The sequence below is a fragment of the Leopardus geoffroyi genome, chromosome A3, assembly GCF_018350155.1.
Source record: "Leopardus geoffroyi isolate Oge1 chromosome A3, O.geoffroyi_Oge1_pat1.0, whole genome shotgun sequence".
In the NCBI taxonomy this organism is placed as follows: Eukaryota; Metazoa; Chordata; class Mammalia; order Carnivora; family Felidae; genus Leopardus; species Leopardus geoffroyi.
The window spans coordinates 713,312-728,672 of record NC_059336.1 but is presented as its reverse complement, the minus strand read 5'-3'; the positions used below and the strand labels follow the sequence as shown (position 1 = coordinate 728,672).

The following is a 15,361-nucleotide window of genomic DNA, read 5'->3' as shown; positions in this document are numbered from 1 at the left end:
AACAATCCAGGGGGATGCCCTCTGCGGCCGGGCTCACTCGGCACTACCCATCCATCCACTGTGAGCAGCTGACCTGCCACCATCACAGATGATTAAGGGGCATCCGGGTACACTGTTCCCAATGACTCCCATTAGGACTTTCTGTACATTTACAACATTATTCCAAGTAATCCAAAAAAATTAGAGACCTAATTGTATTCAGGCTAGATAACCAGTAGAGACTAATGACACTCAGCTCTGCAGCATGTCCTGGAGATGAAAGTCAGGCTCAGGGCTGACCCGGAACACACCCATCCCCCATTTCCCCCAAGGGGAGCAGCCGTGGCCCCAACCTTCATGGTCTCTGCAAGGAGCCGCCTGGAAAGCCAGGGCCCTGCCCCCCCCCCCCCAGCATCCCTTCCCTTCAACTAACCCCAGGTACTAAGCAGTGAGACCAAGATTCTGGGCAGCTGGTGGCTGGGGGGGAAGCCAGACCCCCCCCCAAGTCAGGTCACCTCTCCCATTTGTGGGGGCTGTTGGAGAAGGCCATGACCTCTTTGACCCAGCACCTGCCAGGCCTGAATCCCGGCTGCCCCACTTACCATCAAGTGGCCTTGAGTCCATGACCACTCACCTGGGGTCCTGACCTCAGCCATCTGGGGGCTGACGGACAGCAGGTGTGTGGAGCACCTGAAAACAATCCTGTTCCCACCTCTGCTCATCATCCTGGAGACTCGGGGAAGGGTCAGAGGACCCCCTTTCTGAGACCTGACTGCCCCGTGACTGAACCCCGCAGGAACCAGAGTCCGGGGGGCAAGAGGAAGGGTTAGGTTCAACACCGCACTGGGGCCAGCGTCCCCAGGGGCCACAGTCCCCTCTCTGCACCAGGAAAGGGTGAGGCTACAGGTGTATGGCAGGGTTGGTGGTGGATTGCTTTAGGGACAAGAGGCTCCTTAATCAGCACTCAGGCCCACAGCCAGTGCCCATCAGTGTGACTATACCAGGCCCTTCCTTCCCCACAATGAGCCCCCAGCCTAGTCCCCTTGGGCGCCCCACGAGGACCCATCCTGCCACGCTCAGCAAGACCCCTGCAGAGAAAGCCACACAAACTTACTGAGAGCAAATCATTCTAGGAGCACCTACTCCCCTGGAAATGTGGAGCGGACAGCTGCCCCTAGGCAGCTCAGCCGGAGGGCCCCCAGTCCAGGGACCCTGCGGTCCTCAGGGCCTTCAGCATGACTTAGACCAGCTTCAAGCAATAAAAACTCCAGCCCTCCCTGCCCCCAGCTCCAGACCAGTCCATCTACTGAACAGCCCGTGGACCCCCTCCCCTCCGACTCTGTGGCCCTGGCTTTTTAAATTCACATGAGGAACAGGCCACAGGGAGAGCCATCTCTGCCACTGCTGACCCTCTCTGACACGCACGCACCTCCCCAAGAACTACAGAAGGAGAGCAAACTCACTCCGGGGGTTCACCACTGTGCCACCAGCAGCCGGGAAAGCGAGCTGAGAACGAACGGATCAGTGCGACGCATCACCACCGCGAAGGGTGGGGCCCAGCTGCTGAAAGGGGCCCCGGGGACAAGGACAAACGGGAGTCATTTCCAGAACCACGGCTTTCTTCGAAACCCTCCCGCCAGCACAGACGACGTTGTTCTCTGGGGACAATCTTAGGTCTGCATGGCCCTCTTCTTCGTACCTAGGACCCAGCTGAGCTGTTCCAGCTTTGCTGGGCAGGGTGGACGGGTGCCACGCAGCCACAACAGGAAGACACACTTCCTCCCGCAGCGACGGCCCGGTGCGTCGTCACAAGTGAGGCGCCGTTTTAAGAGGCTGCTGGAGCTGTCAGCACATTGCTGCTGGAAAGCACCACTGAGCTCCAGCCTTGCAGAAGAAAGCAGCGTGCCCGCAGCGTCTCCCACACTCTGGGGACAGTGCGGTCGAAGGTGGGCTCAGCCTTGAGGCCCACACACACCTAAGTCACTACATGACTTAGCCGAGGATGGTGGGGGCGGGGGGGGGGGGGGCATGGAGCTGGTCAGGATGCCCAGGTGGAAACCAGATGTCCCCGGCGAAGTTCTTTCGGGTCCCAAGAGTCCGCCCGTCCAACCCGCCCGCAACGGTGTTCTTCAAGCCCAAACCATTCTGCCTCCATGTCTGGAGGCTCAGGATGCTGGGGATGTGTGCCATTCGGCTGTGAACAGAAGACGTGTCCCCGGACCCAGGCAGCTGTAGAGCAAGCAACTTCCTTCAGGAAAACAGCAAGTCCCCCTGCAACACACAAGCAAGCGTCTGAAGTGTCAGAGGCCTCATGTTTACGTGCGGGCTCGTTAACAGCAGCCACAAACCTCCCGATCCAGGCCCGGCTACTGGCTGATGGCTGAGGACTGGCCGTGGCTGGGCCGAGGGGCAGATGGCTGAGGGCGCTGTCCAGGACATGCTTGCTAACCGTCGCCCACCTGGCTGGCCAGTCTCTATGCAGGACGACGCTTTTCATTTTGCTAAGCCACAACCACGGAGACCTAGCAACAACGGCCACGAGCTTCGTGAGCACCACACACATCAAACACCACGCCGAATGATTTGCAGGAGATGAACACGGAGCTCTTAGCCCCCGTCACAGACAAGAAGACTCGGCCCCGGGATGTCAGTGGAGGCAGGACCCCAGTCAGGTGAGCCTAGAGCTAGGGGTCCCCACCACTCGCCGCCTTTCACAGGAACGTGCCCTCTGGACCATCTCCACTGGCTACAACGTCACGCCATGAATAGTGAGCGGTTAAGTGACACACCCAATAGGAGGAATTGAGACAGCATGACCTCAGCGAGGGCGAACGTGGTGACATCCGCTACCAACGCGCCCCCTGCAACGTCCATCCAGGAACGACCCAACATTTGTACTTGAGAATACTTAAAAAGAGCCACCTGCGAGGTATCCCAGCACCATCACGGTAACAAGACATTGGGCACACACCAGTCACCGGTGTCCCTTATAAGCTCTGCCCCCGAAGGGGAACAGCCTGCATCCCAGGGACCATCCGCCATCATGAGCCTTTTAACAGGATGGGTCCTGACGCCCAGACCTGCCTCTGGCCCCACCCGCCCTGTCCAGCGTCAGGCAGACGCTCAGGGGGCACAGAACACGCACTCCGTGGGCTTCCCTGTCCCGCACAAAGGTTCAAGCCTCTGAGGGGTCTCCCCTCCCCTCAGCCAAGACCCCGTTGTCAGTGCCTCCCGTGAAATGTCCCAAGAGCTCAGTCCTCTGGACCTTGTACCTTCTACAGGACGGGTAGAAAGCCAGCTCCCAAAGGTAGCCCTGTGGCTCCACTAACAAGGACCCAGAACGTCTGCTGAGTAACGCTCATGCAGAGACCCACAGGGCCTGCCTCGGTCAGGCAGGAGTGCACGTATTAACAAAGATCTGCGGATTAACGTGTTAACTAAAACAAACTGGTAAAACCCAACCTTGAAGCACTCCATCCAGGGGCGCCTGGGGGGCTCAGTCAGTTAAGCATCCGACTCTTGATTTCAGCTCAGGTCATGATCTCGAAATTCATGGGTTCAAGCCCCATGTCAAGCTCTGTGCTGTCAGCACAGAGCCTGCTTGGGATTCTCTCTCTCCCTGTCTCTCTGCCCCTCCCTGACTTGTTCCTCCCCCTCTCTCCCTCTCTCCCTCTCTCTCTCTCTCTCTCAAAATAAATAAAAATAAACTTTAAAAAAAGAAAAAAAAGGAACTCCATCCGGACTCAGCCTGTGCCTCCTGGAAGTAATCTGGCTTGGTAACCTGACCTTCTGGGGTTTAAGCTTTGTTAGAAGCAGGGTGGCCCTCCCACCACATGGTGAGCACCTGGGGTCTCAGGGTCCCCAACGCACAGTGGTGCCCACGTCACTAGCCAAGCCGAGCCTCCCTCCTTCTGAGACTTCGGACTTGGAATATTTGACTTGTACGGATTTCTAATAAAACCGAGATTTTTTTTCTGCTTGAATCTGTGAAGCTGTCCAGCACTGAGCCTCCCACCTACCCTATCGCCTTACAGACCCAAGAATGTGTGTGGAGACTGACCCCGTGTGACAGTGGACAGTGATCAAAAAATGTTATACTGGTACGGAGTGATCTCACTTTCAACGGAGGGTGGGAAGTTCTGCAAAGACGCCCGAGGTCTCCAGGCCAGCGAGGATGGTCTGCTAAGCCCTGGTTTCCCTGGAAACCACAACTCTCCTGGCATTCCCACCTTTGTGGAAATTTCCATAAGATTCTCCAAGTCCCAGTGGACACTTTCTCCCCAGGTCTATAGAGAGGTCTGCGACTGGAAAGCAGTTGAGAATACAGCCTTCTTCTGGAAACACAGAATGCTCCGTCAGCAGAGGAGGGACCCTGCCACCACCCCGGGGCCACACTCAACCCCCAAATGCAGTCAGACCAAGGAACAGAGTGGCCAACACTCAGGGTCAAGGCTGAGGGCCAAGGCTCCACCTCCCACCCAGGTGGCCCACCGGTGGCAGATGAGCGGGAGGGGACAGCAGGCGGCCTGTGCGGGCCAACAGTGTGACCCCACTTGGGTTAGCCAAGGCCACGCAGGGGACTGGAGCAAGGCCATGAAGCCCCGGACCCCAGCCTGCCGCTGGGGGGGACAAGAGGTCACATGGGGCCCCACAGCCCCCAGCACTGGCCCCACAGCAGATGCCATCTGAGGACACAGAGGGCTTGGCAGTCGAGCCCAAGAGAAAACAGCTCACAAAAAGTGAGCCAGTCAAGTGAGCCCAGACTTCACGGGCTCAGCCCCGTGGCCGTCACCGGCATTTTCCACCCGGCCTATTTTAAATGCAATTTCATCCCGGCAACTTAAAGTGGCTTTCAGATGTTGGAAAGGTTAAGCAATCTGTACCCCCAAACTCTCATCTCCAAGGCAGAGACCCCTTTCGGCCTGAGTGGGGCAGCTCCGGAACCCTCTCAACCTGGCCTGGCCTCAGTCTCCCCACCAGTGAGAATGGGCACCTCCCAGGCTCCCAGGGACACATCCGAGACCCACACACTGTAGACACAAAATAAACCCCACCCCCAGCTGCAGCCAGAGAGACCACCCTAAGGAGATCCCCCTGAAGGACTCCCATCGAGCGCGGGGGACACACCCCTGAAAGGTGGCCTGAGCCTTTTCTGTGGCTCACATCCGCTTTGAGAAAGTCATGGAAACTCCAGACCTTCTATCTCGAAAACCCTCTCACACAAAAATGCCCCCGCTGTCAGGGCGCACAGAACGTCCGAACCCTGAGGCTCCAGCCTGAGGAGTGAGGAGGGGCAGGCAGTGGGGAGGAGAGGAGGGGGGTGAGGAAAATCTGTGGGCCTCCTGCAGCTGAGTCTGACCCCTTTCCCACCCCACACGCCCAGGTCCTGAACACAGGGCCCCACCCAGTGCTGACAACACGGTCAGGTCCCCGGCAACCTCCCCCTGGACCCACGTGCAGCCTGGGCTGCTCACCCGAATCTGGGTGGGCCGTCACACGGGGCAGGTCAGCCGGGGCCGGCTGTCTATCTCACTACCAGCAGAGGAAGGGACCCTCCAGGGGCGTCAGGGCTGGGGGGGGGGGGGGGTGCAAGCTGTTTCTGCCCAGGAGGGCCCACACCTCAGCCGGTGTCGGATCCCCCCTGACGCAGGGAAGGCTCCTGTCTTCAGAAGCAGGTCTCAAAAAGCTCACACCAGGAAGGAGTGATGGCCATAGCTCTGGTCCCAGAGGCGTGTCTTCGGAGAAAGCCCCTTCCACAGACGGAAGAGGGGGAACCTGCCTGAGGCCCACCAAGCCGGGAGGCCACAGGGCGGCCACCCTCCCTCCCCACCTCTGAGAACCACTGCCCCCAGGATCCCCTGGGACACCCAGAGGGGCTGGCACACCTCCATCTTCCAGAAGCCAGGCTGTGGTGGCAAAAGGAGAAGAAATGTGGTCCCAGGGGGCTCAGGGCTGCCCCAGGCCCGAGGACTCCTTTCTGGCCGGGACAGACTGTATAGGCCTTGTGCCTGCCCTCCACTGGCTTCCCCAGGCCCACTCAGTGCCAGGCAGGGAAGAGGGGCTTGGACTTCATTTAATTAATGAACCAACAAACCAAATGACACTCAGATACGGGCCAGTCCTTGTGCCGGGCAAGGGGATGCGAGGGTTGCTGCACCGTCGAGTAACTTGGGCCTCGAGCAGGAGACCAGCACCAGGGTGGGGCTGGGCCCCAAGCACGGGCACAGGGACGGGGGAGAACCCCACACCTGGGGGCCGGGGGCTGAGTAGGAGCTACAAAAGCAGGCAGGAGACACGTCACCATCCGGGGAGAGCCACTGGGCCACCCTGAGAGAGCAGCTCAGGTCCCCGGGGCCCTGGGAACAGGGAGTATGATGCCCATTTCACCGTGGGAAGACTGAGGCCTGCACATTCTGTGACTGCACTCAAGTGTCGAACCCAGCAGCTGCCGAGACCTCTGCTCCCCTCTTGCCAGTGAGCGAGGCGGGGGTGGGGGGGGGCGGTTGGGGGGGAGGGGTGCGGAGAGAGCTCTGTGTCCTCGGTAGAGAAGCAGGAGGGGCTGAGCAGGCCGCCTGGGCAACGAGGACCACTGTCCCCCATGCCCCCACACGCCGCAGGTCTGGACATCCAGGCTCACAGACACCTGAGGTGGACCCCAGCACAGACCCCACAGACACGACAGCCGCAACCAGACTCAGGCTTCCCTCACGCTCTGCTTTGCTCTGCTCCCCGTTCTGGATGCTGCAGCTTTTAGGGGGCAGGAGGGGCTGGCCTGAAGCCCCGGCAGGGAGGAGCCACTCAGGGCTGGAGACGGGGCCACACAGACGGGACCCCCCGGACCTCCTGCCAGCCAGGGACGTGCAGGGCCAAAGCACAGCGCTCGCTCCGGCAGCCGCACCACGGGTCTGGCAGAGGCACCCAGGGGCTGGGGGCGGGCTCTGGCCACATACTGGAGGCCACCTTGGGCCGGGACCCGGATGACCAGAGCTGGTCCCACCAGGCGGGGAGGGAGGTGGTGATAGGAGAGCCACTGGTGAGGAGACACAGGGCTCTTCCCAGGATGAACAGCATACCTGAGTACGCCTACATGGGAAGAGCCAGTCCCCTCACTGGGGCCGGTGGGGGGGGGGGGGGACACTCATGTTGCCAGAACAGCCCCGCCCGTCTGGACTCCCAGGTGGTTCAGCGCTGGGCCTGGAGACGTGCCCGAGGCACCTGCCAGGGCCGGGGTCCCTCCCCAAGACACCCTCCCCTCCAGCATTTCCCTCCCGGGGTGTTCTCCCCCATCCCACGGAGGATCTGTCCAGGGCACACACTCACAGGTACATGGGCACATTCATGGGGCACACACACCTCCCGTCCCGAGGGGGCACATGGAGGTGCTTTCCCAGAATCCGTCCCTCAATCCCATCCCAAAATGCCTCTTTCATACAAAATGGCCGAGTCCCGGTCCCAGTCTAACTGGGATGGCAGAGAGCGCCTGCCTGCTCAGAGACTGTGCGTGCCAACGGCCCAGTCCACACACAGCAGCTCCCACAACACCACACACGTGAACACTCATGTGCGCACAAGGCCTGTCCGAGACCACCGGACCTGCCCCAGGAGCCAGGAGTTCCCTGAACAGGGCCTGGGAAACCAAGAGCCCGTTCCTGGGCCAGGAGCACCGCTCCTCCTGGGTGACCACTCTACCAAGGAGGGGCTCCAGAGCCCAGAATGTGCACTGCGTTAGACACATACCTGCCCCTCCAGCTGACAGGGGTCAGGGCTGCTGTGTGCGGGGGGTGGGGGGTCCAGGCTGGGCCAAGGAGAAGGGCAGGAACCGCGGGGCAAGACAGACCACAACCCTCAGCCTAGAGCTGGGAGAGGGAGGTAATATTTGGACACCCCTCCTCCCCATTTCAGCAGCCCTGAGGCTCACCCTAGCTGGAGAGTGAGCGGCTTGGGGGTTGAGGAACAGCGGGCCAGCCCCTTCCCCCAGCCCCTTGCCCCCTTCCTTGGGGGAGTCTAGGCCAGAGGGGGCCTCCAGGAGTCCAGATCCAGTGGCAGGACCCGCAGCGCCACCCTCCCTCCCGGCTGGCCCTTTGTTCAGCGCAGCGGCCGTGGGGAGGGGCCTCGGGCCGAGGAAGGGAGGCTGGGGCGCCGCACATCTCCCCATCCTGCGGGGGAGGGGCTGATGAAACCCAACCAGGCCGCTGGCGGTAGGGGGATGGCTCCCCCACACCCGCCTGAACGCCCGGGCCCCAGAACTCCTTCCAAATCGCACTACCGTCTCCGCCCTTCGCTTTAGCCAGGGAACGCGGTCCCCCGGCTCAGAGCACGGCACCGGCGTGACCGACACGGGCGCTCGGACACACAGAGGCCCCCCCCACCGCCCCGCGCCCCCCCGCCGGCGTGCCCTCATAGAGCCCCCCCCCCACCGCCGTGCGCCCCGCGACCCCGCCGGCGCTCACTCACACATAGGCCCCCCACGCTGCCCAGCGACCCCGCGTCCGCGTCCCCCGAGACCCCCGCCGGCGCGCACTCACCCGTAGGCCCCCCCACCGCCCGAGCCCCCCGCTGGCGCGCGCTCACCTGCAGACCCCCCCCCGCCCCCCGCCGGCGCGCACTCACCCGTAGGCCCCCCACCACCCTCCGCGGGTGCGCACTCACCCGTGGGCCCCCCACCGCCCCTCTCGCCCCCCGCCGGCGCGCACTCACCCGTAGACCCCCCCCCCACCGCCCCTCGCGCCCCCCGCCGGCGCGCACTCACACGTAGGCGTGGTAGACGAACGCCCAGCCGCGCGGCCGCTCCAGCACGTTGTAGAGGAAATTCTGCAGCTTGCGGTAGAAGGCGTTGCGCTTGGGGGGCTTCCCGGCGCCCGCGCCTCCCGCGCGCGGCTTGCTCAGGATGCTGCCGCGCTTGGGGGCCTCGGAGCCGGCGATGAGCAGCGCGCCGTCCCGGGTGGAGTCGGGCGCGCCGGGGTCCAACCCCACGAAGCCCACCTTGAGCTTCTTCTCCCCGCTCGGGCCGGGGTACACGCCGCCGTTGCGCGACTTCTGCACCATGGTGCCGGGCGGCGCCCCGGCGGGCGCGGGCTCAGCGGGCGAGGCGCGCGGGGGGCGGCGCGGGCCCGAGCCCAGGCCCCCGGCCCGGGAGCCGCATGGCCGAGGCGGCGGCAGCGGCGGCGGCGGCTCCGCGCTCCTGCCGGCCCGGGCCGCGCGCCGGGGACGCTGCGGCCGCCTGGCTCCGCCCGCCGCCTCGCCCCGCCCCCGTTAACCCCCGCGACGCCGCGCCGGCCGCGGGAGGGGAGGGGGGAGGGGACCCGGCTGCTCCAGGCGTCTGGCCGCCCCGGGCCGCCTGGCCCCGCTCCCGCGGCCCGGTGTGCCCTGACGAGGGAATCCGGCCCCCTGGTCGTTCCCTGGCCACACAAGCGCGCCGCCTGAGCGGCCCCCAGCTCTCCGTGGATCGGAGCGCCTGGCCCCAGTCGGATTCTTACCCGCTGGGCCCCTGGACTGGACGCCTGGGAGCAGGACGGAGGGACGCCCAGGACGGAGAGACAGGCACCGGCTCTTGCCGGACCCTCCGTGAAGGCCCAGCCCACTAGGAACTTATGCTCTTGGCCTCTAGGTGGGCCAGGCATGAAGACCCCTTAGATGCAGCTCCCCTGAGTGTACAGGGAGGCATCTGGAGACACTTCCCAAGAGGTTACCTGAACTGGGCTTTGGAGAAGGAGTCCTGAAGGGAGGCAGCAGGGGAAAGGCGAGGAGGGTTTGCAGAGGCCCCTGCAGCAGGAAGAGGGGCAAAGGTGGTCAGAGAGGTGAGGCCTGAGACACTTGCCCCTGGGGGGCCTGGGCTTTCTAAGGCAGACCCCAGAAAGGGCCCGCGGCAGGGGGGTGGCCGGTGGGCCCCAGGGCAAGACACAGGCCGGGGGCCAATGGGGAAGCCGATGCCACAGTCCGGGAGGGAAGGTTCTGGACACAGATGGCACGGAGTCCTCCTGAGGGCAGTTGGCAGAGGTTGCCTCCTACAGCCAGGGAGCCAGGGTGTCCTGGGGGGGAGGGGTCTTTCTAGAACCTGCTTCTGGGAAGCCAAAGGACCCATGCCTCGGCCACTTAGAGGCCCCGGTGCACTCCATGCTGACGGTCCTCACCGTGTCCCCCCGGAGCCTCCCTCTGTCCCCCGTGGATGGTGTTGGCCGCAGGTGCCTCTCCCGACTGCAACCAGCCTCTCCCCACATTTGCCTGGCGCCGAGGGGTCCGCTGAGAAAGGCCCTGTGCTGAACCATCCTCGCCAGTTACTAGGCTCACAAGCCAGCACACTCCGCCGCACCGGGTCCGCTGTGTCGTTTGCCCCTTTCTTTCTAGAGCTTTCTATATTCAGCGGAAAACAGAATGGTCGATGCAGGCACAGTGCTCATTTGTAAGTCATCTAGAACGTTGGGGATGGAGTGCCACTGAGGCCCCACATACACCTGTGCACACAGGTGTGTCCCAGGGACCACACTCTTGACCCCTACCTCCCTGCCCCTCGGTCATTAGCTACGATCAGCCAGCATGTCCCCAAATGGCTGCAGTTTTCTTGAGGTCAAGCGCAGGAAGGGGGACCCACCTGGTCACTTCAAGGGGAAGACAGTGGCTTAGATCGCAAAAGGAAGGAAGCTGCCGAGACTGGCCCTGCTGCTCGGACTCTGAGCAGCCCTCGTTCCCCTCATCCTGTTAAGAGGAAGCCCTGGCTTGTGGGGTGCCACGTATGCTGGGCATGGCCTTTCCTCGGGGAGCCCCTTGTCAGGGTTCAATGTGAGAGTGAACCGGATCCGTGGTTAGGGTCGTTTCGCAGAAGATGAAGCAGTGACTCCCAGGTGTCGTCTTTGCAGACGCATGAGCATTGAGTGGGAGCAAAGTCTGTGCCGTCTGGCGTCCAGGACAAGACGTGGGTCTAAGCGTCTACTTTAGAAAGGTGTTTGGTGCTGTTACGCCCTGGACACAGGCGAACCACATTTTTAAGCGCTATTTCTACTGTTGCATGACATCGTTTGATAGCGGTGAGACCCCAGACCCCTCCTTGGACGCTAGGTGTCTGCTTTACTCATCACCTGCAAGCATTTTTTTAAAAAGGCGTTCCTAGAATTTCTGTTTGTCCACGCTGTTCACCCATACCCCACCGCGTGCGCACAGACTTCTCTCCTCCGTGACGGTTCCCACCAGGTGACCCGACGTTGTTCCCTGTTGTAGGTGGACTCGGTGAAGCTGACCTGGAGACATCGGTTCCCATCCTACATCACCAACTTGGTCTCCATTGTCTTCGTGGTAAGTTCCGGAAGGCTAAGGCGGGAGAGATCAGGGAGGCCCACAGGGAGAGTTGTGTGCTCGCCGAGACCAGAGTCAGGCGTCAACGTGACATTTGTTCTCGTCCCAGAGTGTAGGGTGCCCCGAAGGTGGGAGGGGACCAGGATTCCGCAGGGACCCCAAGGGGACCCACATGCCCCAGGTTGCCCTCACAGTCCCCTGGGGGAGGCCCCTCCAGCAGGAGCACCGACAGCCAGGCTGGAGGGGAAGCTGCTGGGGACGCACAAGCCCGCTGTTCTCTTGCACACTCAGCTTTGCCTCTACCCTCAGGGGCTGTGGCACGTGAAGCCCACCTCAAGGCGTGAAGATCTTTGCTTCCTCTGTGTAGGATGTCCTTTCAGTGAGCTAGCTTATTGAACATGTATGAACAAGGATTGCATTGTCGGCAACCTGGTCAACAGTGCCCTCCACCCCTGCAGCCCAGGGAAGCAGTTCGTTGAAAATGCTCAGTTGGGGTGAATTCCATACAAGAGACAGGAATTTCATTTATTTAAAAATAGATGGGAAAGACTTTCAGGCTCAAGCCATCTTTGCCAAAACTGCACTGTGGGATCCAGGAAAGAGAAGTGGAAAAATCCAGATGCACACAGCACCCAGCTCCGGTCCGGAGGGACCTTTCACCGGGACGCGGGCGGGCAGGCTGGGCTGTGCGCTGTCTTTTCAGCACCTCCAGCTCCGGTCACTCCCCGCAGAACCTAGGGCCTAGCACCCTGCTCCTGGCTCTCCTCTCGGTTCCTCCTCCTGTCCCCACATCGCTGGCTGCACCAAGCAGCCGAGATCGGACTCCTGAGCTGAGAAACAAACGTTGGCCACCGTTGCCGTCTTACGGAAGGACAGCTCCGAGTTCTCACAAGTCCCCACCTGCCCCCAAAGCACTCCTGCATGTTCCCTTCCGATCAGGCTCTCACCACACGGGGCCGTGACCCCACTTCCCAGCCTGGCACCCCTGCCTTCGTGTGTGTCCTTCCGTGTCCCCCGGAGCCTGGCACAGGGTCCACAATGTGTGGACGGTAGATATCACAGCTGCCGCTGGTGCAGGCCAAATCAAAGCACATCTGGATGATACCCTCCGTGGAGAAGCTACGTGGTGACTCTTCCCACAGTGGTCAGGACAGGGAGTGGGCTTGGCATTTCCTGGAATGCAGTCCTGGGAAGTCACGACCCTAGTCTCACAGACGACACATGACGGCAGGTCCAGAAGACATCGGAGTGCGTCTAGGGGAAGTGAGTCTAGAAGGAACAGGCTTCCACTGGCTGCTTGTCCTGGCCGAGGGAGGTCAGCGGTGAGGCTGCACTGGCCCTTCCGTGGTAGAGTAGGGGCTGCTCTGTCACCCTGCCTGTGGGGGCCCTTCTAGTACAGCCCCAGCCTGATGCTCTGTTGACAGAGAAGATATTTATGCCCAGGTGTCTGGAGACACTTGAGTTCCGTGGGCCAGTGACCATGGGGACACTGGGGACAGACATTGAAAATCAGACTTCCCTGTACCCACCCACCTCCTCCCACTAGAGGAGGACCAAGCTCCTTCCCCAATCGCGGTGCCTTCAGGAAAACAGATGATCCTGGCGGAGGCCCAGAGAGGACACTCCACCAGGCCAAGAAACAAGACTTAATTTGGGGAAATGAGAAGAGACAGGCTCTCAATCTCCTAACCTGGGTCAGAGCTGTTGTCTTAATTCTGTAATTTGGACAACAGGAAGTGCCTACCCAACAGAAAGTCCCAGCCCTCCCCTCCGGGGAATTTTCCATCATTAGGAGGAGGAAGGGCTGAATTTATCCAGTTCGTGGGGGAGCAGGACAATAAGGAAAAGACTCAATACGAAAGCATTGATTTTTTTGAAACATCTCACACTAAAGTCAATGAAAATTTAACGTATAGGTTTTTTTTTTCAAGGATCAGAGCCCCCAACAAGCTTCCCCAGCCCCCAGCAGAACAGCTAATCATATGAGGGCTGATTTGTATTTATCAGCCATAGGCCCTTCCTTGCACCAGGAGCCTGTGGTCACCTGTGACAGTGGAAACGGGCTGGGGAATAGAGGTGGATCTGGACAAGGTTTTGGGCCTTCAAGGGAACCCCCTGCTCGCGGCCCCACGCCCTCCCACCCCCTTGCCCCCCTCTCCAGGAGGGAACACGGAACACACAGGGTGGCGGTTGGGAGGGGTAACCCCTGGCCTGACCTCTGCCGCAGCCGCCGGCACAGGGAGGTCTCTGGGCATCTTCTCTGGGAGGCCCTGCTTACGGGTCTTCCCTGAAGTGGACCCCCGCCCTCCTTCTCAGTTCTGGTTCCCCAGCGTGGTAGGAAGCCACGTCACGTGTTTGCTGCCTCCTGTTCATCTCCCCACTGGACAGGCAGTACACACACTCACAACCCCCTGCACACACCCACAGCCCAGTGCACACACTCACAGCCCCCTGCACACACCCACAGCCCCCTGCACACACTCAGCCCCCTGCACACACTCACAGCCCACAGAAGCTGTTCATCAACATTCTGTGAACGACAGTCACTTTGTTCTAGGGCTGGACATCGCTTGGAGCCTCGAGCCAGGATGTGCCCTTGATGACTGCAGTCTGGGGCTTGCGTGGCTCAGGGGCTGCTGGGGTAGACCATGGAGGACATGGGCAGCTGGAGCTCAATGCCATGGAGACTGGCTCCCTGCCAGCAGAGTGGTCAGCTCCCCCACACACAGGCTGTCAGCATCTGGGCCCTGGCTGCCCGCCCACTGCTGGCCTGGGCTCGTTTGAGTGCCCTGCCTGCTTGGCCAGATGTCCAGTAGGCTTTGGACACAGCCATCTAACCTGGGGCAGAACCCATGGGCTGTCAGAGGCCTTCACCCACCCCTTCACCCAGCACAAGGTCACCACCGAGCCAAGCTAGGAGGAAGGGACAGAAAGGCTGGACTCTCCAGCCAGCCGACCGGCGACACGTCGGCCCAGACAGAGCTGGAGTCCTTGGCCAGCACCAAGGGCTCTGCTGGGGTGGCCCCTGATGACCCACTCTGCCAGCAGCACCAGGCTGTGCCCCAACACCAGGCCGCACCCCGTAGCATCACCGGAGGCAGGGTGTTGCTGCTGCAGAGTACAGCACTGAGATGGCCCGGTGAGCTCATCTGAGCTCTGAGACCTGGGGCAGACCAGGTAAGCGAGCTGGCAGGGCCCTGGCTCCCTCACTGGTCAGGCGGAGAGAAATGGCTCCCACCTGGTGGGGCTGCGGGGGCACTGAATGCAGCAGAGCAGCACTGTGCCCTGAGCAGCGTCGGCTGAGTGGTGTCCGGGGTCTGGGGGGGGGGGGGGGGCAGGAGGTGCCCCAGCAGCCCCGGTTCCCCACTTGGAGGCTCCCTCTCCCCTCATATCTTACAGACCTCCACACACAGGCTGCAGTTGAAGAAAGTGCCCCATCCTTCCTCCCAGCTCAGATGTGCTGACCCCATCCCTTCCTGACGTCCTACCCACAGAGATGAGATCCATCAGGCCAGTCGCTCTCCCCTAGGGGTGGTCTCGTTCCCCGGAGACATCTTTGTCTAACGTGCCTGGGGCAGGTGTTACTGGCCCCTCCTACAAGGCACAGAAAAGCCCTCCCACCGCACAACAGAGAATTATCTATCCCCGGATGTCAATAGGGCAGAGGTTAAGACACCATGATTTAGGTTAACAAGGTCTTCTCTTAAAATGCAAATATTTCTGGTAAGTTAACCATCCACACCTTAGCATAAAATAGTGCAAATACGTGGATTTTTCTCCCTAAGACTCCTAACAATACCCAAGCCAAGCAACGAGCATTTTCATGGGAAAGGAGACAGGAATCTGGGAGGGGTGGGAGAGGAGGGCGCCCCGCCAAGGGCTTTGGGCAGGCGAGCATCTGTGTGAGGGTCCACACAGGTCGGGCTCATCATCAGCTCGTGGTCAGAGCGTAACACAGTAGCCCCGCACCTTCCACGATGCTTTTTTCTAGCTTGATGACAAAACACTACTGTCACCCCATCACAGAACAATGGATGGGGTGCAGTTTCACAGTTCGGAGGCTTAATTTACATGTGTGACTTTGGGCAAGTTGCTG

At 61.2% G+C, this 15,361-nt stretch overlaps 1 protein-coding gene and 1 long non-coding RNA gene across 18 annotated transcripts in view; one reads left to right on the top strand and one right to left on the bottom strand.

Moving 5' to 3' along the window:
• KCNQ2 (potassium voltage-gated channel subfamily Q member 2) overlaps positions 1 to 9,150 on the bottom strand; it is a 52,007-nt gene extending 42,857 nt beyond the window's left edge. For 10 of the 17 annotated variants that reach the window (XM_045443952.1, XM_045443953.1, XM_045443957.1 and 7 more), the window contains exon 1: positions 8,729 to 9,149. In XM_045443952.1, the coding sequence (XP_045299908.1) occupies positions 8,729 to 9,024 (296 nt within the window). In that variant the 5' untranslated portion in view covers positions 9,025 to 9,149. Of the gene's footprint in view, positions 1 to 8,728 lie in introns of all 17 variants that reach the window. The other 7 variants (XM_045443961.1, XM_045443956.1, XM_045443963.1 and 4 more) reach the window with 2 other exon arrangements.
• Positions 9,151 to 9,213: 63 nt separating this feature from the next.
• Positions 9,214 to 14,980, top strand: LOC123579867. Its single transcript, XR_006702985.1, has 4 exons — positions 9,214 to 9,776; positions 11,191 to 11,265; positions 13,823 to 14,442; positions 14,665 to 14,980. It is a non-coding gene; the product is annotated as an uncharacterized LOC123579867 (long non-coding RNA).
• Positions 14,981 to 15,361: the final 381 nt, after the last annotated feature.